The sequence below is a fragment of the Eriocheir sinensis genome, chromosome 47 (genome assembly GCF_024679095.1).
Source record: "Eriocheir sinensis breed Jianghai 21 chromosome 47, ASM2467909v1, whole genome shotgun sequence".
NCBI lineage: Eukaryota > Metazoa > Arthropoda > Malacostraca > Decapoda > Varunidae > Eriocheir > Eriocheir sinensis.
Genome location: NC_066555.1, coordinates 5,951,957 through 5,979,805, shown reverse-complemented (window position 1 = coordinate 5,979,805; position 27,849 = coordinate 5,951,957). Strand labels below are relative to the sequence as shown.

General features: G+C 43.1%; 1 protein-coding gene and 2 long non-coding RNA genes across 3 annotated transcripts; 1 reads left to right on the top strand and 2 right to left on the bottom strand.

Annotated features, from left to right (window-relative positions):
• The first annotated feature begins 515 nt into the window (after nucleotides 1-515).
• LOC126981300 (uncharacterized) lies at nucleotides 516-10,082 on the top strand. The gene is made up of 4 exons (XR_007733881.1): nucleotides 516-1,083; nucleotides 3,462-3,644; nucleotides 5,084-5,205; nucleotides 9,612-10,082. It is a non-coding gene; the product is annotated as an uncharacterized LOC126981300 (long non-coding RNA).
• Nucleotides 9,030-21,380, bottom strand: LOC126981301 (uncharacterized). Its single transcript, XR_007733882.1, has 4 exons — nucleotides 20,932-21,380; nucleotides 18,974-19,134; nucleotides 9,539-10,070; nucleotides 9,030-9,217 (listed from the first exon to the last, which is right to left on the bottom strand). It is a non-coding gene; the product is annotated as an uncharacterized LOC126981301 (long non-coding RNA).
• Nucleotides 21,381-22,155: 775 nt separating this feature from the next.
• Nucleotides 22,156-25,692, bottom strand: LOC126981166 (uncharacterized). Its single transcript, XM_050831883.1, has 6 exons — nucleotides 24,560-25,692; nucleotides 24,326-24,496; nucleotides 24,143-24,211; nucleotides 23,144-23,428; nucleotides 22,574-22,801; nucleotides 22,156-22,164 (listed from the first exon to the last, which is right to left on the bottom strand). Exons 1-6 carry the CDS (start codon nucleotides 24,770-24,772, stop codon nucleotides 22,156-22,158), a joined length of 975 nt encoding a protein of 324 aa, XP_050687840.1. The 5' UTR covers nucleotides 24,773-25,692.
• Nucleotides 25,693-27,849: the final 2,157 nt, after the last annotated feature.

The following is a 27,849-nucleotide window of genomic DNA, read 5'->3' as shown; positions in this document are numbered from 1 at the left end:
TTAGGGGCCGTATTACAAGTCCAATCCGAGAAGTTTCAGGTCCCTACAAAGGCCGGTTTAGGGGCCGTATTACAAGTCCAGTCCGAGAGGTTTCGGGTCCCTACAGAGTTATTCATTCCGAACTCTGCAGGGACCCGAAACTTCTCGGATTGGACTTGTAGTATGGCCCCTAAACCGATCTTGATTGATTGATAGTTTACCCAGGCAGGACAGAGTTGTAGGGCTAAAAAAAATCTCGGGCTTGACTTGTAATACGGCCCTATATACAAGAGAGCAATGGACGGGAAATCAAGAGGTCTGCGTCATGAAAATCAAGGCCTTTATTTTTTTTGCACTTGTCCCCTACCATTGTATCTTTTTAGTTTCCTGGAGCTACTTCCACATGTATCCTTAGTTGTATAATCACACTCTGTACTGCCTGGGGGTTGGGATGGCATGCTCCTCCCTTCTCCTTTGTTGTTATAATAATTACTTGCAACAATAAACTATCAATCATTCATGAAAAGGAGTTCCGTTACGAAGGCGAACTTTTAATACGGCCCCATATACAAGAGTGGAAGAGAGCAATGGACAGGAAATCAAGAGGTCTGCGCCATTAAAGGAGTGCCATTACGAAGGCGAACTTTTAATACGGCCCCATATACAAGAGTGGAAGAGAGCAATGGACAGGAAATCAAGAGGTCTGCGTCATTAAAGGAGTGCCATTACGAAGGCGAACTCCCGCGGCCGTCCGTCAGTCCGTCCAGCCAACGGTCTCGATCTTGATCTTGATGTCACAGGTGGCTCGGAATTTCTACCCAGCCAGCCTTTGTCACTGCACCTGTACAGCAAGAGCAAGAGCAAGAGCCTTCAAAGCTGCGTCCCGGGAGGAGGAGGCGCCGTGGCCGTGGCCGCCCCAACACTGCCCTCACGTGTACACAGACCTTCCCGCAGCCACCGACAGGACCTGGCCCCTTCTCTGGTGCCACAGCGACAGACTGACAGCACCCACCGGCACTAACACAGACGAGGCGGCGGCCTGGCACACCCTGGAGGAGGCGACGAAGGCTGTGTGGAGAGGCAAGGAAGGGAAAGGCCAGACTGGTATGTGCATTGAACTCATTCTCAGGGCTAACAGTGCTTACACGCAAACGCCCTAGTGTAGATAGGGATTACTTATTTAGTTTACTTAGTACTATGTTTTTTGTTGTTTTTTACAGCAAAGGTGACAGTTCAAGGGCATTATTTTCCGGAAATCACTATATGACTGACTTTTAAATGCCTGTTACCACTGGCCCGCGTAGTGGACCACCCCTGCCGCCGCCTTGTCCCATCCCGCGCTGCATTTTTCCACTGGCCCACACCCCATGCTGAATAAATTTAAACTAACTAAACCAGTCCAGATCAAGGGCTGGACTGACAGCTCACTGTAGGGCAGGGATGCAGGACCCCTGGGAGGATAGATCCCCAGGATGGCATCCCACAACAACAGCTACCTCTCAGTATTCAAGCAGCAGCTCTTATTGGCAACAGCAATCATAATTGAATGAAATATTCACAATAAGAAACGGCAGCAGAGGTGACACTGGTCACTCATATAATTATGATAAGTTCTTTGCTTACAAACACTGCCCTACCTTTCAGCACAAACCCTCCCTCCACACAACAACTTGCCTTGGTATGTGGCTAATGCTGCAATCTTGGCATAACTGGTAGCTCCATTGTGTAATGTTGCACGCACTGAGTGGCTAACAGCCCAACTGAACGCAGGGGCGGGTTGAGATAAGCACATTAGGACAGAGGCCGGGTAGGTGGGGAGTGTAGGAGGAGCAGAAACACTGTTGTATCCACAGTGGGACCTTTGAATAATACTTTAATTTTTAATGTGTACTTCAGTTTACAACCTGCCTGTCAGAATCAACCCCTGCCATAACTCTAGGACTACCTGTAGGTCTTGAGATAATAGTGGAACAATAAATTCTCCTCCTAAAAATGTGGGAAAAAGAAGGCCACTTTGTTTTTTGCTTTATTTCTAAAAACAAATGATAGATCAACCTTTTTGGCACATTGTAAAGCACAAATCAAGGAAGACTTGAAACCTTCATTACAGTTGCCCATATAGCTATCTTGTGGTGAAATTTACTACTACGTAGATGGTGGGCCAAGCCTAAGTGTAAGTGAAATAAAAATCAACTTCCTACTCACTCAACTGAATGATTATCTTGGCAGGCTAGTAAATAGGATTCATTTCCATATGCAAAATTTCATACTTTGTGAGCACGAAATTCATAAAAAATGGACAAAAATGGCATTATGGGTTAACTTTTGAGCAGTGGTGGGCACGGTTCCGCTAATTAGTGAAGCTGACTTTTTCATAAGCTGATTTGTGTTTTCACTATGGAAACAGTTAGTGGACTAATTAACTTCTGCTAAAAGTAGTTCCTCCTCCACTAACTTTTAAGTCCACTAAAAATTTCATACAGGTTTGTTCTTGTCCATTGTGGGAAGACACAGCACCAGTTGAGCCACATGGCACAATAATTCCAGGGCTTACACTTTTGGGTAAATTATGCCTTAAAGTAGTGTAATTGGACAATTATTGGGGAAACTTTTTGGTATTTTAGGGTAATGCATCTTCCATTTCCAACTCTTTGAACTCAGGATTCAATAACAAGCATTCAATATTTTCCACCTTACAAGAAATAAACACTGCTATTTACTTATTCACTTAACATACTCCTTATTATTATTTACATTTATATATCTAAATTGATCCACTATCCCCAACTGTGTGGGGGATCAGTCCTGTGTAGTGTGTCATCAGATATCTTATCAGATTTTGTCTTTCTGCACTGCTATTGCAAGTTCATATATAAGGCATAAATAAAGTGTATGTTGAATTTAATTTGTGTACACCTTTATCATCATCTGATTTTGGCATACTATACCTTTCTGGAAAGCTCTGCCTAAGCTACAACATATTGAAATTTCAGGTCATTTGGTTTCTTTTTAATGGTTTTGGAGCCGAAATACTAAACCAAAGCTATATCCATATAAAGAAAAGTTAGCAATTAGCAGATAGCATAAGCTTCCACTAATTTCTTTATCAGTTTATCAGTTTAGCATAAGCAACCTAACTTTTTAGTTAGTGGACTACCAGTTAGTGAAGCTAACTTTTTGGTTAGCAGTGCCCACCACTGCTTTTGAGGTAAATTCAACTATGTCATTCAAGACACAGCGTACCAAGGAGTTAATATTGACATTGGAAAATCATCAGTTCAGTAATGCACATGTGTATGAGTATTGATATTGGCATGGGCATAGCTATCAATACAGCTCAAATGCATAGTTAATGAGATATAGATAAGTGCTATTATTCTCACAATAGTGTATTGGCTCTTGCCCTATTTAGAATGAATTGAAAAGATGTACGGTATATTTTCATTGCTGGCATTATTACTATGTTTCATGAAACTTTCCAGATGGTGGTCCTGCGCCTCTTCCCCTTTCGGAGCTGGACAGCCTGCTAGCCGACACATTGGGGAGCCTGAACATTGTGCTAGTCGGCTGCCTTGAGAGGATGGAGCCGATCATCACCATTGAGCCATCTGCTGCTCCCCAACTCAAGCAGTGAAGATGAAAGATATGTTTTTGCATCACTGGAGGTCATAATTTTAGTACTATTTCCTGGGTTACTGAACTTTAACATCCTGAGAAGTAGGTCTTGAGTTAACAGGCATATATATCTTCAGGCTGCAGGGTTCCATGATTAATTAGCAGAAAAAAATATTGCCATAACATAACTAACCCTGTATCACATCTTCATGGTTAGCCAGGGCTCAAAAGTTTAAATATAAAGTGCCATGAAACTGTCTTAACAAATGTATAGTTTATAGCACATGTTCCTAGTGCATGCCACACAGCAACTCTGCCTTAAACCCTTGGCCAGGGCCGGGCCCAGAGTGTGGCTCCAGGCATATCTGGGAATGCTGCGCGCACCAGTTTTTAAACACCACCCCTGAATATACCCATATTTAAGCCATAAAACTAAACACAATCATCATGTATTATATATCAACACAAGAGGAATTAAATGGTGCACAAAGACAAACATAGATTCAGTGATACTTTTGATACATAATAAATTACATATACATACATGTATACAGAAATATATAAGTAAAATCCAGTACCCTGTTGATCATGGATTCATTGAATTTAACTCCCTTATTTTAGTCCTGATGGGTAGATAGCTTGTGGGGAAAAGTGCAGGAGAGGGAAGAAATTAGAATGTGGAACAGAAAATACCACTTGACACAAGCCTGGACACGCAGCTGAGGGACAGTGGGGACGGGGACGTATACCAACCTGTCTTTATTTGATGGACACTCCCTGCCTCCACAATCTCCTCCTTTAGACCATCCCACTCGTCTGCACTTCTGTCTGGGAAACTCTACTTCTTTTTATCCTTCAGACATTTCCCTTTTTCAGCTTCTCTTTGTGTCGTTTCAGCCTCCTCCTCCACTCTGTCACAACCAGGTCGCTTCAATCCAAGTTGTCCAATCCACTAGTAAATTTATACGGTGCTATTAACCCCCTCAACACGAGGATGCGTGTACTGCTTCCTTGCAGGGCTCATGAGATATCCGAGGGTGTGTTTATTGCTGGAACTATGTAATTTTTTCCCAGATACTGTGCGACAGCTTTCCGGGTATAGGTCGTATATGATACGATAGCTTACCAGACTCCCCTCTCTCTCTCTCTCTCACACACACACACACACACACACACACACACACACACACACACACACAACATGTAGCTGTGACCAAAAAACTATAAAGACCTATGAATTGGTCCTATAAAAATGATAATTATTTTATTACCAGCAGGGCTCATTTATACAGCAGGAAGGGATATAGTGAGTGGGAGAGATCTGCTATTATCTCCTCTCACTGGGTTAACAAGGAGATCGTATTTCTAGGGAACATACACATGCATTCACGCATGCACTGGTTGTTTGGAGGAGCGAAAGGAAGGTGGGGAGGGACTGGTAAGAGCTTGGGTTAAGAGGTGAGTGGCTGTCACTGTCCAATGTTCACAGGTCCCGTTCAGTCCGGACGCACTTCATCAGTCATGGATTCATCGAGTGACAAGGATTACTTTCCTGATGTAGAAGATTACGACAACAAGGATCTTTCAGACGAGATGGAGGATGATGAAGAGGTCAGTGAAAATGAAGCAAAAATGATCATATTTAATCAACTGGCAATTTAAAAAACTATAGGTTACTGGGTGCATGTTCAAATATGATCACCCCTGTTTTCACTGATGTTTTTCACACATTTCTGCATTTCCTATGCAAATGACACATGTCAGGTTAAAGTACAACTATTCAACTGTATCATATCAGGGTATCAGCTACAGTATTTTCCTGCGTATAACGCGCACCTTTTTCACATAAAAACTGCCTGAAAGTTTACCCCTGCGCGCTATACGCCGGATGTACAAATTTTTATTGATTTTTTCTTCTTCTCTGGGGTGTTTTTAAGGGTCTGTTTTTGTCTTATCCAATAACAACTGCAAACTTACCTTTATTATTGTTTATAATCCATCGTAGTCCATAGCTGTCTTATAATGTGTTACCATAGAACACAGGGCAATCAAATAACTATTCTATAAAAAATATGAAATCGGTGGAGGATCGCCCATGCTTTGTTTTTATCCCGCTTCGTTGGGCCGCGGCACGATCCAGCTGCCATTTGCATTGTTTTGATTACTAACGCGCACTGTTGCCAATTCGAGCAGTACAAGCTACATAAAAAATCATATTGGAAAAAATAAAATATCCATGTGTTCATTATTTATTATTAATATTAGTGTATTAAGTGCAAATAATAATGCTTTAATTGATACAATATAAAAAATCACTTTATTGCATTTACAATAAAACAAAACACGTGGAACCAATTATTCTTAAATTTATACAACAACAACAAAAAAACTAATTTTAATTCATTTACAGTAGGACAGAAATCACGTTTAGTCCTCATCAGTGTTGTCCTCAAAACCTGAAAATTCGCTATCGTCAGAGTCAGAGAACTCATCCAAGTTACAAGCACTCTTTGCACTTCCACATTCTTCGTATAACATATCTTCTGTTCCATCAAGATTGTTGCTGATTTCACATTTTTTAAAGATTTTATCACAATATTTTTATCAATTGCATCCCGTGATGTTTTCACCCACTGACACACCTGCGAGATAGATGGGCGCTTCACACGTCCTGTCCGCGTTGTTTCCTTTGTTGGGATGAGCATCCATTTCATCCACTCTTAACGCATGTGTGCTTTGAATGGTTTGTTGATTGAAACATCCAGAGGCTGCAGTTGGGATGTCAGGCCACCCGGAATTACAGCTATGTTTGTATTTAATTGTTTCAGGCTCTTCTTGGTATTTTCTGTAATATGTGCCCTGAATTGATCCAGTACCAAAAACGATGTTTTTTTTAGTAATCCACCGGGAGGTTTTTTCCACACTTTTTCCATCCAAACTTTCATCCCGTCTTCATCCATCCAACCCTTTGGCTGAACATGCACAATCACACCTTTCAGTACTTCTTCTTTGGGAAGAGTTTTTCTTTTGAAGATTAACATTGGCGGCAGTTTTTCTCCATCAGCGGTACATCCTAACACAGCAGTATAGTGGGTCTTTTCATGCCCAGTTGTCTTCACGGTCACAGTTTTTGCCCCCTTTCTATCCACAGTTTTGGTTGATGGCACATCAAAAGTGAGGGGAACTTCATCCATGTTCACAATTTGTCCTAATTCGAAGTTTGTTTCATTTCTGGCACGGATGACAAACCTGTGGAATTCGATTATTTTTTGTTCATAATCTTGAGGTATTTTCTGTGGTATTCTTGTTCTCACATGCATTCTTAATCCATGCCTCTTCATGAATCTAAAACAACAAGAAGGCATACCCATAAAATCACTAGGCCACTGTTCTTTGCCATTTTCACTGCCTCCAACATAACCATCTTTGTTGACACTGCAATACCTAAGTCTCTGTTGTTGGTTATCCAGATCTTCAAGTCGTCTTCCAGTTGCGGCCACTTCTCAATGCCACTGCGGCTTGCACGCTTGTTTCGTCCTGAAGTTTTCAGCTTCTCCTCTTCTCTCCTCCAGTCTCTGATGGTGCTCTCAGTTGGTGGTTCGCCGAAGTTCTTTGCAGCAGCTCTGTTCCCATGTTGCTTTGCATATTCTATTACCATAAGCTTGAAACTGGCCATATATGATGATCTTTTCTTTTTGGATGCCATGGCTGGGGGATGCAGATAGGAACGCTCAAATATTTCTTGATTCTTGGTAAAATCTACTCGTAGCAATGTAGAGATCTTGTACCCTGGGAACAAGAGGGTGCTACGAGTGAGAAGCGGGATCTAGTTTAGGCTGGTGCTAGACGTGGAGTCTGTTTGTGAGTGACCTGACATGGATTTATATAGCCCCGTGAAGATGGGGTAGTTAGCAGCAGTAGGTTGAACTTTTAACTCGTAGAGAATTCACAAGTTAGAAACATTACGAATAAAAAAGATTGCCTTTTTGAGTGGTTTGACCATTTCAGTGCTAAATCGTGGCAGCGGCAGCACACAGTCCATGCTGGTGGTGCAATCGTCACCACAACAGTTGATTAGTTTTCAATCTCCCGCTCACAATACATGTTCCAACACTATTCCACACTCCATTATAACTTTAATCTGATTGGTCCACATCACAGAGTGGGCTGTCCTTGTTCCCCTCCATCACCTATACAACCACACCCATCAGAGGTCTCCGCGGGCCCACGGACGCCGGTATTTGCGGGGCGGGCGTGGGTCAACATCACAAAAATTTTGTGGGCGTGGGGCGGGTGTAGGTATACTTTTTTGTGTGTGTGGTGTGTGTGCAAGTGACAGATGCTTTCAGATTACGGGGCGGGGCTGGCAGGATCTTTGGACCTCACAGGGCAGGTAGGGTCAGGTAGTGTGAAGTGAACTTTGAAGGGATGAAGATTAAGGAATGGGGATTGTATCTGATGCTTAGGTGTTGAGTGGGTGTGCGGGTTTTTTATAAAATATTCTTCAGGTGTGGGGTAAACAGTTGCATGCCGCGCGTCACCGGAACAGGGTAAATTTCTGAGCTTTTTTTTTTTTTTTTTTTTTTTTCCCCAAAAAAAAATTGTCTTAAAAGTTTGGGGGTGCACGATATACGGTGCAATATATGGTACTTACTGACATTATGAAGAGAGAGGGCGCCGTGGGCGTCAGAACAGCAAGCGCATAAATCCTTCCTCCATCGTGTCTCAGGAGTAACTGATCTTTGCATCCCATTCAAGCCAATGAGAGAGGCAGAGGAGGCTGTGACGTCACCCTCGCTGGTAGCCAGAGACGTAGTGATTGGCTCAAGCTCGATGACGTATTGGTTTACACACTGGGACGCAGTGGTCTCTCTCTCTCTCTCTCTCTCTCTCTCTCTCTCTCTCTCTCTCTCTCTCTCTCTCACACACACACACACACACACACACACACACACACTGCAGGGAGGAGATAGGAAGGAAGAAAGAAAACAGAGTTAGTGAGATGGGTGTGAGGGGGAGGCAGGGAGGGGAGGCCGCAGCTCCTGCACAAGCCAGCATCCCAAAGCCAAGGTGGTGGTGAGACAATGCACTAGCCAGCCACTTGGCAACTCCAGGGAAGAGGAACTCCACACACATACATATATATAATTTCTTTCTCATTATTTTTGTTATTTTCTGTTAGAATTGTTACTGTCAAGTACAAATGCGCGCAAGACACTTGGCCCGTACCAAGAGTCATGAAGGTTTAGCGACGAAGATCAAAGGGAAGGACAATGCGTACCTATAGTCACTAGCATTTTGGAACGGAGGTCTGCAGGAGAGACGAAGGGAAGGCAAGGTCTGCCCCACATCTTCCCTTTTACCTTTGAGGAAAATTATGTTTATTTTCCAAATTTGGCATGGCAAATAGTTGTGGTTGAGTTAAAACAACCTGAGAAAATATTTTCCCTAATTGGAAAGTCGTTTATTATAGTTACAGCGAATATGTTTGTCTTGTTTACAACAACAGCACGCGCCTTCAAAGCACAGAGGAATCAGCCACGCGGGAACCGTCCGTAGCTCACATTCTCCAACGATCCATGTTTTTTCAAATTCTTTCTTATTTCAGTTAAGACATCTGGCTCTGCAAATGGAGATAAAGGGTATCAATGATTTACTGCATGTAAATAACAATTAATAATGGGAAAAAACATGAAATGGTAAATAATAATTGTTGAATGCGATGCTAGGCTATTTCGAATATTAGGTTACCAATGTTATTTATACATGCAACATCAAAATTCCTTATGTATAGACATGACTAGAGTCATATGTCACTTTATATACCTGTCATTTTTGCTTATTTCTTTATAATATTTTGCCACAAGCTAGCCGAGGCGTGTACGAAGATGTGTGAAATTTTTCAAATTTTCTGATTTTTTAGAAATATTAATGGGACGCTTACCTTAAATCACTTGATTTAAATCATTTGATATAAATCAAACCAACCCTGCTAATTTGGCAACTTCCTTTCACAGGATGACAGTCTTCCAATACCCCTGTCACAGAGCTCACTTGAAGAGCCAAGCATCTCTGTGATAGAAGGAATAGGTTTGTGTGATGGATTTGAGCATACTGCTGTTGGAACAGACATTGGCAATGACTTGGCTCGCCACAGTAAACAGGTGACTGAAACTGACCTTGCTGAAGCAATCAGTAAACACCACATTAGTAATGCAGTGAATGAGTCGCCTCTTACAACTTCATCTCCATCACCCATCCTGACCAGTCCAGCATCTTCTAGTCCATTCCTGCCATCATCACAAGCCCAAGGTTACGAGTGGTCTCAGCGTGCCATGAAGAGGCGATGAACAGAGGCATATGATGCAGCACTGGACGCTGTATTACAGATGGCTACACAGCCAGCACCAACCCCTTCATTCTCCAAGAGCGTTTCAGCAGTGGTAGAAGAGACAATAAATGTAGTTCCTCCACAGCTGCAGGTAGAATTTGGTTTTGCTATTTTGCAGAGTACATATCAATTACTTGAGAAGTTTAAAGAAAAACACAATTTCTAATAATCCCAAAACACCTACCAAGTAATACTGATAATTTATATTCAAACTTTTGAGTTTTCAAACTCTTGGAGCATTTTGTATTCTTTAGAATATTTCCTAGTACTATATCCATGTATTCACCTGACTTAGGTTAAGGGGGGAGTCCGCTGGAAATATATATATATATATATATATATATATATATATATATATATATATGTATATATATATATATATATATATATATATATATATATATATATATATATATATATATATAAAGTAAATCCACTATATAAGAAATGGTTAGTGACTGAAAAAACCTTTCTTTTATCGATTTTCAGATATCAGCCATTTCCATTGTATTGTTAATAATTAGGTGGTTTAGGGACCATCGCAATCAAAAAAAAAAAAAAAAAAAAAAAAAAGTTAAATATAACTATGCTTAAAAGCAATTTACTACTCACAATACAATGAAACGCAAGGCTCATAAATAATTAAAACAATTACCATTTCCTGTTCCTTTACTGTTATAGAAATGCATTACATATGTTAGGACAATCCTCTAACTCGTCACTACAACTCATCACTTAACATTGCCAATGTTTACTTCCCAAGCTGTGAAAGGCCAGTTTACTCTCGTTCAAACACGTGCCAAACAGTACACCACCGCACTCCTCAAGCCCCCCAACCCCTCCATCACCCTCACGCTTCCTCACGCTGGCTGGGATGTGTTTCGGATTCAGTCAAGCAAGGGTTCACAAACTGGCAACGCTAAGTGATGAGCGTTGAAGTGGAGGGGACTGGACATGGACACTTGCTGCCTAATCACTGCTTGGTGGTGCTGCTGCTGATGGCTGTGGGGCTAAAGCTGGCTTGAAATAAGCTGTGATTCTCTGCTGCTTCTTTTCCATTTGCTTGGACCTCAAGAGCTCCTCGTAGCACCGTGATGGCTCCTTTTACAGAGCTACGACTTTAAAACTCCTGTCCATATCAGGGTCAATTTGGAGCAAGAAGTCATTTGCTTCAGTAGAGCTCCAAAGCCTTTTGTAGTTGCGTGATCGTCAGAGGAGGGACGGAGACTCGTCGGCAGCATCGGGTCCTGGTCTCCTCGAGTTCCAAGAGGTCTTGCGTTGTTAGCTCCTGGTCGTGAGAATTGAGGAGCTGCTGCACGCCTTCCTCTGTGACCTCCTTTCCGCCTCCGAGGGCAGCCGTTGGCCAAGGCAGCAATCTCCTTGCTGAGGGCGGCAGTGTCGGGCAGCAAAGCCAGTGAAGTTATGCACAGCCTGTGGCCATAGTTTCCTCCACACGGCATTCATGGTTACAGGAGTGATCTCCTGCCACGCCGCCAATCATCTCGACGGCCTTTTGATATCGAAGGTCTTCCAGTAAGCCTGAGGACCATCGATAATGCCGTCTCTGTGAGCAACGCCAGCGCATGCATTGCTCGCCTGGTGTAATAACTCTTGAATGTCGAAATCAACCCCTGATCACATGGCTGAATGAGCGATGTGGTGTTCGGGGCAGAAAGCACACCTGTACGTTAGCACACCAATCGACCATCAGGGTGTGTGCTGGTGCGTTGTCCAAGAGAAGCAACGCCTTGTTCGCCAGGTTGTTTGCGGAGGTGTAGCGGGAGACGAAAGGAGAGAAGTAGTTGTAGATATAGTCGTGAAAAATGCTGGTTGTAACCCATGCCTTCTTGGAGGACTTCCAGTAAACAGGTAGTGATGGCTTAGAAGTGTTTTTCAGTGCCGAGGGTTCTCATGGCTATAAACTAGAAGAGGCTTCAGCTTGACATCACCTCAGCATTTCCACCAAGCGCCAACGTAAAGGCGGTCCTTTGCCGCCTATAAATCCAGGTGCCGTCCTCTCCTTGGTGAATATGTAGGTGCTGTGCAACATGCGAGGGGAAAAATAAGGACATGACGGACGCAACACCACTGTACATATATTTAAAAAATAATAATTTCTAAAGACAAACAATAAATACACATTACAGAAAGTCACGGCAACACCACTGTACTTATATTTTTAAAATAATATTAAAGACAAACAAATATATAAATACTAAACTATACAGTGTCACATGAACGCCGTTGTTGATTTTATTTAAGTTTTGACGTCGTGTGTGGCACCACAGCACCTGCCTCAACCCACCTCCCTTGTTCCCATTCATTCGCCTATCCCTCCACTCACATTTTCTCAATCACACTTCTTTCACCTTGCAATACTACCGTGGAAATAATGCATATCTTTTGAGTAAGGATAAATAATGGGACTACTGTCTCTATTGTGCAGTCTCGTCAGATGGGATAGTGGGGCCATGGAGTGTGTGTGTGTGTGTGTGTGTTTTTGTTAAACGGCGCGGTTCACCTTAATTGTGAGTGATAGATTTTCCACAAACTTGAGCACTCGTTTCGGCCACGGAATAATAATTTGTATCTGTAGTACTGGTAATCCTATCTGTAGTACTTTTTAGTTGTTATTTGAAAGACATTTTTAACATCATAACAGGATGATGGACGTGCGACTGGCATTTGATTCAGACAATGGGACTATGCAGACCTGGGTGTGATCTCGTGATTACGAGTGGAGCAATGATCGATGTGATGTAGGGGGACGTGGAGGGTAGGCGAATGAATGGGAACGAAGCAGCGAGGTTTAAAGGTGTGCGGTGCCACATTCCATTCTGCTGATCAGCTGATCGCACGGTTGGACATTTGATTCAGACAATGGGACTATGCAGGCCTGGGTGTGATAACGTGATTACGGCGGTGCGATGGTGTGATGTAAGGGAGTGAAGGGTAGGCTAATGAATGGGAACGAAGCAGAGAGGCTTTAAATGGGTGTGGTGCCACATTCCATTCTGCTGATCAGCTGATCGCCGATTGTCGCGCCATTATTGCTGGAGACTCATCTTATATATTTTCAAGTAATTTTAAAGACAAGCGTACAATAAGAACAAAACACAAAGTCACGGTAACACCACTGTACATATATTCTTTAAATAATTTTATAGACAAACAATACGTAAATACTAAACAATACAGAATGTAACAGGAACATCACTGTACAGCTGGCAACACTCCGCCGGGTCCACCCACTGTTGCCAAGACTGGCGAGATAGTAACCCGAAACACTAGCAGTGAGCTTATCAAGCATTCATTGATGGGAGGGAAAGTTGAAGCTCACTGCTAGTGTTTCTAGGTTGCTATCTCGGCCTGCATTTACCACAATAAACAAACAATAAGCAAACAATACAGAGAGTCACGTAACACCACTGTGGTACATATATTTTAAATAATTTTAAAGACAAACAATAAATACATGTACTAAACAATAGCGAAAGTCACGGGAACACCACTGTATTTTAGGTAAGTCCTAATATGATGGATGCAACACCACTGTACATATAATTTTAAAACAGGGATTTCCAACCTTTTCAGCACAAGAGCCCCCATTAGGTAATGACTGCATTCACGATGTCCCGTCCCCTCTGAAACATACTCCCTACGGGCCCGTAATAATTTGAATGTTGAGCTTCCCAACCTGGTGGGCGCCCCACCAGGTTGGGACACACTGTTTTAATAGGCAATCAATAAATACTAAACCATACAGAAAGCCCCGACAACTCCACTGCTGATTTTTGTTAAATTTTAACACAACGGACGCAGCAACACCACTATTTTTTTCATAATACGCTTCAAGACAAAAAATAACTAAAATAACAGTGAAGCTCAATTTTGGTACTCACCTTGCGGCATCTTCTTCCAGTAGAGGCCAGTTTCATCAATGTTGAACACTTGCTTTGGGGAGAAGTCACCATCCTCAATCACCTTCAAGAACTGGGCAGGAAGGCTTCAGCAGCCTCTTTATCAGCGCTGGCGGCCTCTCCCTGAAGCCGACGTTGCTGAGACCGCCCTCTTGGCAGCGTCAAACCACCCTCGACTGGCCTTAAACTCCTCCAGCTCCCTTGGACTGACTGGCGAACCTGACGAAGGTCCGGGCTGGTCCGGTCGCCCACTGCCTCCTCGTCCTCAGGCTGCATGCTTCCCCACAGGGCGCGTCCCGCTCCTGAATCAGAGCAAGCGAAATAGGTATTTTCTTTGCACTGCAGTCGTCTATCCAGGCCACCACCAACTGCTCCATCTTCTCCAGTCTGACGCTCCTGACTCTGGTGATCCTGCAGGCTGAAGGAAATTCTGCAGCAGTTGTCACCATCTTCTTGTAAATGGCCTTTTTCTTTGTCACTGTCCCCACCTTGGAAGGTGCAAGACCCATGGCGCCGATGTCACTGACACCCTGGCCTTCCTCATGGCGTTTGATGATCTCTAGCTTCTTCTCAAGGGTCAGGATCTTGTGCTGCTTTTTCTTTGGAGGCTGCTCAGAGGAGGATGAAGTGACTGGGCGCTTGGGAGCCATGATGGAGGCAGATAAAAAACACGAGTGAGCGAGTGTGCGTGAAGGTTGTTGACGGTAGCTGCGACCGACATAGACATCGGTACGAAACAGTGGGCGCGAAACTGTCGTATTTTTCAGATATGCGAAGCATGTCTTTCGTGAACCGAAATTGTCCTATATTTTTCACTTTCAGATATCCAATTTTTCGTACATCGAAGCCAGATATCGGGATTTTCCTGTATATATATATATATATATATATATATATATATATATATATATATATATATATATATATATATATATATATATATATATATATATATATATATATAATACACACACACACACACACACACACAGTACCCGTCAGTTGAAGTGTCGCACTTGGCCTTGTGACACTTCTTGTGGCAGGATTTGGTATGAAGTGTAAATCGGAAGGAGAAAACTCGCCTGGGAGAAAATGACCACATGGCAAACTTCCTCACGCTCTTCTTAATCTACCAAACAGGGAAAACAATGACGTAGTGCTGCATTAGCTATTACCAGAGGAGGCAGTGTTGCACTTCCCATCCTGTTGGGACCCGTAGATTTTCTTGCATGCTGCAACATTCTGCCACATTTTTCAGTGTGCATTATGCTGAAGCCTCCCACTAGCCATGATGACATTGTCAGAGTGATAGAGTGTCACAGATTATGCCTAAAAACCCAAGAAATTGTCCAGCAAACTGGCTTCAATCGTCAATCTGTTCAGCGTATGGTGCCCAAATTCAAGGCATCCGGCAGCCAGGAAATGCCAATCCACTGCCATGGGGAGGAACTCACTCTGTGGTCTCTCCCCGAACCCTCTGTATTATAAAGAGGCAAGTGGAAGCCAATCCTACCTTTAACAGCAAACCAAATTAAGGAAAACAACTCTATGATTCTCGATAATGCCTCTGTTTTCACCATCCAGCGCCACCTCCACGATAACCTGGCTTACAAAAGTCACAGCCTAAAAGAAACCCCTCATTATGACTCAACAAACGGAGAAACGGCTTAGTTTTGGCACAAAATATGGAGAGTGGACCTTGAAGTGGTGAAAGGTGTTGTGGACAAATGAAGCGACGTTTAAAGTAACTCACAGCAACCCGAAAAAAGTATGCAAGAAAATCTACGGGTCCCAACAGGATGGAAAGTGCAACACTTGACTTCTCTGGTAAAAGCTAATGCAGCACTAAGTCATTGTTTTCCTTACTTGTTAGATTGAGGAGAGCATGAGGAAGGTTGCCATGTGGTCATTTTCTACCAGGCGAGTTTTCTCCCTCTGAATTATACTTCATACCAAATCCCGCCACAAGAAGTGTCATGGGGCCAAGTGCGACACTTCAACTGACGGATATATATATATACCTGAGCTCGGATGTAGCCTTCCCTCCTCTCCTGGCTGTACACGTGACCAGGGTGGGGAAAAAACACTTTAAAAAACATGGGGTCTGATGGTTGGCCCGAGCTCATCATGGCGCAGGTAATTGTTTAAAGCGGCGCCATTATTACTGGCTCATGCTGCCCCCCGGAGCTCATTCTTGATTTCACTTGCGCTGTACAGGTTTTTCTAGAGCCTGGGTTGATGGGTGGTCTTCAGGACAGCATGTGGGTAGTCTTAGGCCTATGTATTAACTGTATCAACCCAGGCCCTAGAAAAACCTGTACAGCGCAAGTGAAATCAAGAATGAGCTCCGGGGGGCAGCATGAGCCAGTAATAATGGCGCCACTATAAACAATTACCTGCACCATGACGAGCTTGGGCCAACCATCAGACCCCATGTTTTTTTCCCACCCTGGTCACGTGTACAGCCAGGAGAGGAGGGAAGGCTACATCCGAGCTCAGGTGGTCAGCAGGGAGGTGATGAGTAGGCACAGAAGCGAGAAAGACATGTTCTCTATGGTGTGCAGCAACACAGGGCCGTAGTAGTAAAACTGGTTATTGTATTTGATGATTTTGTTTTCTAAAGGAATATTAAAATCATTAAGTGTATCATGATCATTTGTTTCCTATTCTGGATCCATTTTCATCCTAATAAATTAATCTGATGCATTTACTTTACTTTAAATAAGCTATTTAGTGGTGTTGGTAAGAGGGTGGGAAATCTGAATTTTCGTAAAATTCCAAGTTAAAATTTACCTCGTAAAAACTTAAAAGTTTTCAAATTTGAAGAAATCACATGATTCTGCACATGAAACTACATCATTTATTCCATGGGCCGATTTTTCAAACTCAAATTTTTTTTTTTCACCATCCTATGACACACCGCATTTAAATATATACACTTGAAGGCCTTCAGCTTGATATTCACTAGAGTCAAAATGCAAAGTCTTGGTAACATTAAACATTAAATTTAATAAGATTTCACTTAGTAAATCAATCGATATATCAATCAATCAGTCTCTCTTTTTCGATAGTGTTCACTAAAGATTTACCTATTTTCATAACTGTGCAATAGATGCATATCTTTTTACATTACTGCATATATATACACAAACACACACACACACCTGCACCTTTGCCATCAGCTGCCACCTGACTCAGCATATTGACCTCGGGATGACCTTGGACGAACACCTACATGCGCTATAAAGAAGAGGATGCACTTCCCCCAATCCCCCTCTCGCACCACCACACTCCCCTCCACCTCTCCCCACCTCAACCACCATCACCATAACATTCCCACTGATAATGTAGACAATCAACCCCCTGAACATCCTTCATATTTTACTTATTTTTGACAATGTATTTCTAGTATGTACATTCCTGCCTAATGGCTGCAAAATGAATAAACATTATCATTATTATTATTACTAGAAGCAGTAGTATTATATATACTCCCACCTCTCCTATAGCCACCCCCCTCCCTCATTTCTATCTCCTGTCCCTTCTTACCACACCCCCTCCCTTCCTTCTATCTCCCACTTTCTCCATTGGCATCCCTATTTCCTCCAGCCCACCTCTCTACATTTATATTTCATAAAAGAGAAAGTAGCAATAAATAGGTCTTTGCCTGGAGTGTGTTGGTGTACACAAAGGCAAGCAAACACAATGCCATCACCCCTGGGGGTTATGGTCTGCAATTTTCATCGCAATGAGTTTTTTGTTTTACCAGGGGTGGACCTCTTCCTCTTCCTCCAATTCCAAAACAACCCTTCATTAGGTCTACTTCCTCTTCCTCTTGGCGCGTCTGTTGTCTGTTGTTGGTTCCGTTCTTGTCCTATTACCACGAGTGCTTGGTGCTGCTGCTGCTGCTTCTTCCCTTTCAGACAGGTTTCCACTATTCTCTTTTGTCTTTTCTGCTCCTTCTGGTCTTGTCTTAGTTACTGACACTCCCTCTTCGTTGTGCCACTGGTGATAATGGGTCATGGAACATAGTCCAGGCTCCCCGGGACAAGATGGACAGAAATAAGGAGTGTCTCTCCTCTTTGGGTAACATACTTTGCATCTTTTTTGTTTGCCAATCTTGTCCCATTTGACATCCTGATGAGTAGAAGGGGTGAGAAACCTCTTTTCCTCTTCCAGGGCATGGAGAAACTTTTTGGATCCTGGGTTGTGCTCCCGCAAGAGGTCTTTCACGAGAGTTTCCCAGACAGAAGTGCAGACGAGTGGGATGGTCTAAAGGAGGAGATTGTGGAGGCAGGGAGTGTCCATCATATAAAGACAGGTTGGTATACGTCCCCGTCCCCACTGTCCCTCAGCTGCGTGTCCAGGCTTGTGTCAAGTGGTATTTTCTGCTCCACACTCTAATTTCTTCCCTCTCCTGCACTTTTCCCCACAAGCTATCTACCCATCAGTACTAAAATAAGGGAGTAAAATTCAGTGAATCCATGATCAACAGGGTACTGGATTTTACTCACATATTTCTGTATACATGTATGTATATTGTATGTATATGTAATTTATTATGTATCAAAAGTATCACTGAATCTATGTTTGTCTTTGTGCATCATTTAATTCCTCTTGTGTTGATTTATAATACATGATGATTATGTTTAGTTTTATGGCTTAAATATGGGTATATTCAGTGGTGGTGTTTAAAAACTGGTGCGCGCAGCATTCCCAGATATGCCTGGAGCCACACTCTGGGCCCGGCCCTGGCCAAGGGTTTAAGGCAGAGTTGCTGTGTGGCATGCACTAGGAACATGTGCACTCAGGCAAGGCTATAAACTATACATTTGTTAAGATAGTTTCATGGCACTTTACATTTAAACTTTTGAGCCCTGGCTAACCATGAAGATGTGATACAGGTTTAGTTGTTATGCAAATATTTTTTTCTGCTAATTAATCATGGAACCCTGCAGCCTGAAGATATATATGCCTGTTAACTCAAGACCTACTTCTCAGGATGTTAAAGTTCAGTAACCCAGGAAATAGTACTAAAATTACGACCTCCAGTGATGCAAAAACATACCTTTCATCTTCACTGCTTGAGTTGGGGAACAGCAGATGGCTCAATGGTGATGATCGGCTCCATCCTCTCAAGGCAGCCGACTAGCACAATGTTCAGGCTCCTCAATTTGTCGGCTAGCAGGCTGTCCAGCTCCAAAAGGGGAAGAGGCGCAGGACCACCACCTGGAAGGTTTCATGAAACAGTAATAATGCCAGCATTGAAAATATACCGTACATCTTTTCAATTCATTCTAAATAGGGCAAGAGCCAATACACTATTGTGAGAATAATAGCACTTAGTTATATCTCATTAACTATGCATTTGAGGTATATTGATAGCTATGCCCATGCCAATATCAATACTCATACACATGTGCATTACTGAACTGATGATTTTCCAATGACAATATTAACTCCTTGGTGCGCTGTGTCTTGAATGACAACGTTAAATGTACTACTTAGGTGTCAAGTACTCTCAACAAGAGAACAGAAATGAACACCTTCATTTCTTTGTGAGTTATGTTTAGTACATGAATTTTTATTAAAAGAATGTTTGTTGGAGATTATATTTATTTATTTATTATTATATATTTTTTTTCACGTCGGAACTCGTAGCACTGATAAGGTATCTTGAGGGGCCTGGTGGTCGGCTCCAGCCCATCTTGGTGCAGGCAGGTGTTTATAGCGGCGCCATCTTTTCTTGGCTCAAGCTCCCCCCCAGAGCTCATTCTTGAATGATTTGGACTGTTCTTCTATAGTCCGTGTTGATGGGTGGTCTCCAGGACAGCATGTGGGTAGTCTTAGGCCACTCAGTGTTGACTGAAAAATCCCAGGTAGTAGCGGAGGATTCGAAATAGCGTCGTTCAGAACGCTGTGAGTGCGGGGCCCGCACGCTAACCTCTCAGCCACAAGAAAATTTATCATAACTGAATTATACACATTCAAAACACTTAACATGTGTATCAAATTCTTCATTACAACCTCAAGTATTGTTGCAATCTCATGAAGAGTCAAACTGAAACAAGAAAACATTGATCCGCACTCACTGGAAAAAGACTGAATTGTTGAGTGTATGCCCAATGTCACCTCCAGGTGACAGTCGTGAGTTTCACTGAGATTATCTCATATTAACAAATAATCATTGTGCTGTTACACTCACTAGGTTTTTCATTGCGCATTTAACTGTTGAGAAACACTGAGGAAAAGTTATTTAAAGTTGTTTTTATATTGCAAGAATACATTGTTTTGGCATAGGTGAAGAGGGATAAAAAACGGGAGCACTACATGTTCTTTCATCAGCTACAAGAGCTAACGTAAACAAAATATTATTCTCCAGAGCTGAAATATACAAAACAGAAGTGTTAAACAACATTATAAACGAATGATCAATGAAAATTTATGTAAAGGGTTAGAGATACGAACATTTAAAAAAGTGTTACCTGTAGGTGACATTGGGCTTTCTCGAGTTAAATTCCGCCTTAGTGTTGCATCTCTTTCTATCTTCTACTGATATTTTCATGCTGACTGCTCTTCTGAACTTGCTAACTGCATGCCTCCCCCCCTTCCGCAGCCCCGCTGCACTCTACTTTCTACTCTTGCTCACCCCCATACTGTCCGAATCCCTTACGCAAGAGTTAACCAGCACCTTCATACCCTTCATTCTCTTATCCCTTCAGCTGGTAAACTCTGGAATAGCCTCCTTTGTCTGTATTTCCTCCTGCCTATGACTTGACCTCTTTCAAGAGAGAAGTGTCAAGACACCTCTTCTCCAGAAATTAACCTTTCTTTTGTCATCTTATTCTGTTTCTGTTCTTGAAGCAGCACCAAGCAGGCTTTTAGTTTTATGCCCTTGAGCTGTCACCCTTGCTGTAAAAAAACAAAAACAAACAAAAAAAACATACTAAGTAAGTAATCCCTATCTACACTAGGGCGTTTGCGTGTAAGCACTGTTAGCCCTGAGAATGAGTTCAATGCACATACCAGTCTGGCCTTTCCCTTCCTTGCCTCTCCACACAGCCTTCGTCGCCTCCTCCAGGGTGTGCCAGGCCGCCGCCTCGTCTGTGTTAGTGCCGGTGGGTGCTGTCAGTCTGTCGCTGTGGCACCAGAGAAGGGGCCAGGTCCTGTCGGTGGCTGCGGGAAGGTCTGTGTACACGTGAGGGCAGTGTTGGGGCGGCCACGGCCACGGCGCCTCCTCCTCCCGGGACGCAGCTTTGAAGGCTCTTGCTCTTGCTCTTGCTGTACAGGTGCAGTGACAAAGGCCTGAAATCCCGAGCCACCTGTGACATCAAGATCAGGGACGGACTGACCGGCCGCGGGAGTTCGCCTTCGTAACGGCACTCCTTTAATGGCGCAGACCTCTTGATTTCCTGTCCATTGCTCTCTTCCACTCTTGTATATGGGGCCGTATTAAAAGTTCGCCTTCGTAACGGAACTCCTTTAATGGCGCTGACCTCTTGATTTCCTGTCCATTGCTCTCTTCCACTCTTGTATATGGGGCCGTATTAAAAGTTCGCCTTCGTAACGGAACTCCTTTAATGGCGCTGACCTCTTGATTTCCTGTCCATTGCTCTCTTCCACTCTTGTATATGGGGCCGTATTAAAAGTGCGCCCTCGTAATGGTGTAACGGTCCGAATGTGAATGAACGAGAGAATGTGAGTAAGTCAGTGAGTAACAGAGTAAGTGTAAGCGAGTGCATGAATGAATGAATGTGAGTAAGTCGGTGACAGAGTGAGTAAGTGTGAGCGAGTGGGAGCGTGAATGAGTGAGTGAGTGAATGGCACTCCTTTAAATGGCGCAGACCTCTTGATTTCCTGTCCATTGCTCTCTTCCACTCTTGTATATGGGGCCGTATTAATTAAAAGTTCGCCTTCGTAACGGCACTCCTATAATGGCGCAGACCTCTTGATTTCCCGTCCATTGCTCTCTTGTATATAGGGCCGTATTACAAGTCAAACCCGAGATTTTTTTTAGCCCTACAAAGGTCGGTTTAGGGGCCATACTACAAGTCCAATCCGAGAAGTTTCGGGTCCCTGCAGAGTTCGGGATGAATAACTCTGTAGGGACCCGAAACCTCTCGGACTGGACTTGTAATACGGCCCCTAAACCGACCTTTGTAGGAACCTGAAACTTTTCGGATTGGACTTGTAATACGGCCCCTAAACCAACCTTTGTAGGAACCTGAAACTTTTCGGATTGGACTTATGTTACAGCCCCTAAACCGACCTTTGTAGGGACCTGAAACTTCTCGGACTGGACTTGTAATACGGCCCCTAAACCGACCTTTGTAGGGACCTGAAACTTCTCGGATTGGACTTATGTTACAGCCCCTAAACCGACCTTTGTAGGGACCTGAAACTTTTCGGATTGGACTTGTAATACGGCCCCTAAACCAGCCTTTGTAGGGACCTGAAACTTCTCGGATTGGACTTGTAATACGGCCCCTAAACCAACCTTTGTAGGGACCTGAAACTTCTCGGATTGGACTTGTAATACGGCCCCTAAACCGACCTTTGTAGGGACCCGAAACCTCTCGGACTGGACTTGTAATACGGCCCCTAAACCGACCTTTGTAGGGACCCGAAACTTCTCGGATTGGACTTGTAATACGGCCCCAAAACCGACCTGTGTAGGGACCTGAAACTTCTCGGATTGGACTTGTAATACAGCCCCTAAACCAACCTTTGTAGGGACCCGAAACTTCTCGGATTGGACTTGTAATACAGCCCCTAAACCAACCTTTGTAGGGACCCGAAACTTCTCGGATTGGACTTGTAATACGGCCCCTAAACCAACCTTTGTAGGGACCCGAAACTTCTCGGATTGGACTTGTAATACGGCCCCTAAACCAACCTGTGTAGGGACCTGAAACTTCTCGGATTGGACTTGTAATACGGCCCCTAAACCGACCTGTGTAGGGACCTGAAACTTCTCGGACTGGACTTGTAATACGGCCCCTAAACCGACCTTTGTAGGGACCCGAAACTTCTCGGATTGGACTTATGTTACAGCCCCTAAACCGACCTTTGTAGGGACCTGAAACTTCTCGGATTGGACTTGTAATACGGCCCCTAAACCAACCTGTGTAGGGACCTGAAACTTCTCGGATTGGACTTGTAATACGGCCCCTAAACCGACCTTTGTAGGGACCCGAAACTTCTCGGATTGGACTTGTAATACGGCCCCTAAACCGACCTTTGTAGGGACCTGAAACTTCTCGGATTGGACTTGTAATACGGCCCCTAAACCAACCTTTGTAGGGACCCGAAACTTCTCGGATTGGACTTGTAATACAGCCCCTAAACCGACCTTTGTAGGGACCTGAAACTTCTCGGATTGGACTTGTAATACGGCCCCTAAACCGACCTTTGTAGGGACCCGAAACTTCTCGGATTGGACTTGTAATACGGCCCCTAAACCGACCTTTGTAGGGACCCGAAACTTCTCGGATTGGACTTGTAATACGGCCCCTAAACCGACCTTTGTAGGGACCCGAAACTTCTCGGATTGGACTTTTAATACGGCCCCTAAACCGACCTTTGTAGGGACCTGAAACTTCTCGGATTGGACTTATGTTACAGCCCCTAAACCGACCTTTGTAGGGACCTGAAACTTCTCGGATTGGACTTGTAATACAGCCCCTAAACCGACCTTTGTAGGGACCTGAAACTTCTCGGATTGGACTTATGTTACAGCCCCTAAACCAACCTTTGTAGGGACCCGAAACTTCTCGGATTGGACTTGTAATACAGCCCCTAAACCGACCTTTGTAGGGACCTGAAACTTCTCGGATTGGACTTGTAATACGACCCCTAAACCAACCTTTATAATTGTAGGGACTGGAACTTCTCGGATTGGACTTGTAATACGGCCCCTAAACCAACCTTTATAATTGTAGGGACTGGAACTTCTCGGATTGGACTTGTAATACGGCCCCTAAACCAACCTTTATAATTGTAGGGACTGGAACTTCTCGGATTGGACTTGTAATACGGCCCCTAAACCAACCTTTATAATTGTAGGGACTGGAACTTCTCGGATTGGACTTGTAATACGGCCCCTAAACCAACCTTTATAATTGTAGGGACTGGAACTTCTTGGATTGGACTTGTAATACGGCCCCTAAACCAACCTTTATAATTGTAGGGACTGGAACTTCTTGGATTGGACTTGTAATACGGCCCCTAAACCGACCTTTGTAGGGACCTGAAACTTCTCGGATTGGACTTGTAATACGGCCCCTAAACCGACCTTTGTAGGGACCTGAAACTTCTCGGATTGGACTTGTAATACGACCCCTAAACCAACCTTTGTAGGGACCTGAAACTTCTCGGATTGGACTTGTAATACGACCCCTAAACCAACCTTTGTAGGGACCTGAAACTTCTCGGACTGGACTTGTAATACAGCCCCTAAACCAACCTTTGTAGGGACCTGAAACTTCTCGGACTGGACTTGTAATACAGCCCCTAAACCAACCTTTGTAGGGACCTGAAACTTCTCGGACTGGACTTGTAATACAGCCCCTAAACCAACCTTTGTAGGGACCTGAAACTTCTCGGATTGGACTTGTAATACGGCCCCTAAACCGACCTTTATAATTGTAGGGACCTGAAACTTCTCGGACTGGACTTGTAATACAGCCCCTAAACCAACCTTTGTAGGGACCTGAAACTTCTCGGATTGGACTTGTAATATGGCCCCTAAACTGACCTTTGTAGGAACCTGAAACTTATCGGACTGGACTTGTAATACGGCCCCTAAGCCAACCTTAATTTGTAGAGACCCTGGCATGCTTATCTCCTCTCCCACCCTTCTCACCATATCGCTTGGAGTAGAGGAAAGAAAAAGGAAAAATAATTAAGCAAAGAAGAGAGAGGAGGAGGCGGCGGAGGAGGAGAAAAAAATCTTGATATCCTTCTACTATAATCGATATAGGTACTTCCACTGTCCCTCCCTTATCCTCTTCTCAAGGACTTTCAGCGTCTGTCACCAACCAATCATTCGGCAAATATAACTGATAGAAGGACGCAACATGACACTCAAAACTATACAGTCGTTTAATCTAGCAAAAACCGATAAGACGCAATCTCAGTTTTCCCTTCCTTTTATTTCTCTTCTTCCCTTTTTCTCATTATTTCCATTTATTCTTCTCTCCATTTCTCTCTTATTCTTTCCTCTTTTTTTTCTCTTCATCATCTTTTCATATCCTATTATTTCCTTTGTCATTTTTAAGGTGTCAACCAATGAACAATGATAAAAAGAACAGCCAGTAAAAAAATGCAACAGCAAATCAAAACTACCAGAACTCACGGGCTGTCAATCATACACTAATAAACACACAAAAAAAGCCAGTCATCATTGCAGCGTTGCCAGATTTTGCAATAACTCCCCCCATAAGTAACGGATTGGGGGACTTGCAAAGGCTGCTACTTATTACGAGTTGAAATGGTGGGTCTTGTGTGTATTTGGTGACTTTAGGTTGAAATACGGTGGTTTACAAGTGTGTGTTGCGTATTGTTGAAAGATCTGGCACTCTGCATCATTGCCAAATCTCACCGACTGACCAATCACATGTCCACGAGCGAAATGAAACAGTGAAGCAGTGAGGCGAAGCAGTGAAGCCCCACCCGTAAAAAAAAGTTGCATATGAGTCCCACCGTGAGCCCAACAAAATTTTAAGTGAGAATACAATGTTACTTTGAAAACTATAATATATTTGGGCACTGCAGGGACCCGACACGGAGAAGGGAGAAGGGAAAGGAAGGAAGGAGAGGAAGAGAGAGGAAGGGAACTTTGGTATACTACAGTTAGACGGACAAAAACCACACCTCTGAGGCTCTAACAACGGCATAATCAACCAAACAAACCTTGTGAATAAACAACCACACAATAATCGAGTTAAATATCACCAATTGTCTCACCAGATCAAAATAACATCCTTTACATTGGTCTCACAAGTCGTACTGTATGTTAATTGCTGCAGTATCCTCCCACCAATGATAATAGTGATAATTTATAAGAAAAATATTGATTGATTGATTGATAGTTTATTGTTGCAAGTAAAACAACAAAGGAGAAGGGAGGAATAACAACAGAATCTATAAAGCCTTACCTCGCTGCCCTCACCACCACAGAGACACACGCCTGTTTCCTCTATGCCTGAAGTTCAACTGGCTATTTTATTTTTATTTTTTAATAGTGGTTGCCCCTGTCCCCCCTTCATCAACCCCCGACTCCTCCTCCTCCTCCTCCTTCTCCACCATTCCCCTCTCCTCCTCCTTCTCCTCTATATTGCCCTCCACTCCCATATCCTCCTCCTCCATATCATCCTTGCCCTTCACTTAACATTTTCTTTCTTAATTGATAGTTACAAAGTTTGGTTTAGTCTCTCTCTCTCTCTCTCTCTCTCTCTCTCTCTCTCTCTCTCTGACAGATATTGGAGTGAGAAAATAATGGAGGTACTGTGCAACTTAGGAATGGGGAAAGGAACTCACTGAAGAGGTGGCATTATCTCACGGCATAGAAAGCCCAAGTTGTTAATTATGCAAGATTACTGACAAACTCGATACACTTGTCTGCATGCACTCAATCATGCAGGAAATGGGGGAAGTTGAAGATGAAGAATTTGATGAGAGAGAGAGAGAGAGAGAGAGAGAGAGAGAGAGAGAGAGAGAGAGAGAGAGAGAGAGAGAGAGAGAGAGAGAGAGAGAGAGAGAGAGATGCATCTAGAACTCTGATTTGTGGTGTTACATAAGAACATAAGGAGTCTGCAAGAGGCTGGTAGGCTTACCCAAGGCAGGTCCTGTAAACCTAACCCTATCTAACCTCACTATCCATTAACTTATCTTACCTATTTTTTAATGTATCTATTGTATTGGCACTCACCACATGACTGCCAAGTCTGTTCCATTCATTCACCACATTTGGTAAACCAAACCTTGCATGTGTCTTTGTTGAATCTGAATTTATCCAGCTTAATCCCATTGCTGTGTGTCCTAACCATCTCTCTTACCACCAAAACCTTATTAATATTGCCCTTATTTATAAACTTCAATAAGGAATAATTCATCATGTCTAAATACAGGTAGATGTGTGTGTGTGTTGTATAGAAAGCTATTAATGGAGTGATGCCTTTTTATACAGATAATAAATCATGCAATAAAACAGTAGGACATAGTTGACTGCATGTCCTCAATTTAATGAAAGCCATACTGCCACTAGCTATTGCACGAGTTAAAAGAATTAAAAAAAAAACTGATATCGGCTTCAACTTCTGGCATCCATGCACTCTTCAGCACAGTTCAATACAAATAAAACAGTCATGATATAAGAAAATCAGCCTGCAGGACCTCTGTTTATTTATAGTACACTCTTATTTATATTGACATAGTAAGCACAACCAAGTTGGAGTTATCACATCAGTTACACCATACCTTACCATCCTCAGGCTTTATATCATTGCTGGATCGCCTAGTCTGTTACACGACTTGCTTGCAGAAAAGCATTAATTTCTGCCATGTGCAAATTTTATGTTTCCATGCAAACAGAAAGGCGTTCTACTGGACGTTTCCCTCTCCTTTCGTCGTTATAAATCTATATTGCACAGTCACCCTTGCCAGCCTACTCCATAAGTCTATCCTACTGATATGTGTGGTCATGCCTTGATGGGCTTACTTCTTATCCACCTTGTTCCTCTCAACACAAGGAAACCTCAACAGCTGCTTTCCCCGTCCACTGTGGACCTACAGCATCCCTTTGGCTCATGAATTATCCCTGTATAAAAAAAGTAAGCTAACACTAAAAACAGTATCTGCAATATGGAATATTTTGTTCTGTACAATGTTGACAAACTTAACAAATATATACAGTGCTACATACATCAAAATCCTTTGAAATCA

Bases quoted from the DNA above. Each gene is read 5' to 3' on its own strand.
- LOC126981166 (XM_050831883.1), bottom strand. From the start codon at position 24,772: ATGGTGAGAAGGGTGGGAGAGGAGATAAGCATGCCAGGGTCTCTACAA. The intron at 24,212-24,325 runs GTCCCTACAAAG...GAGAAGTTTCAG, and splicing joins TCCAGTCCGAGAAGTTTCAG to GTCCCTACAAAGGTCGGTTT. The intron at 22,802-23,143 runs GTCGGTTTAGGG...GTCCCTACACAG, and splicing joins AGTTTCAGGTCCCTACAAAG to GTTGGTTTAGGGGCCGTATT.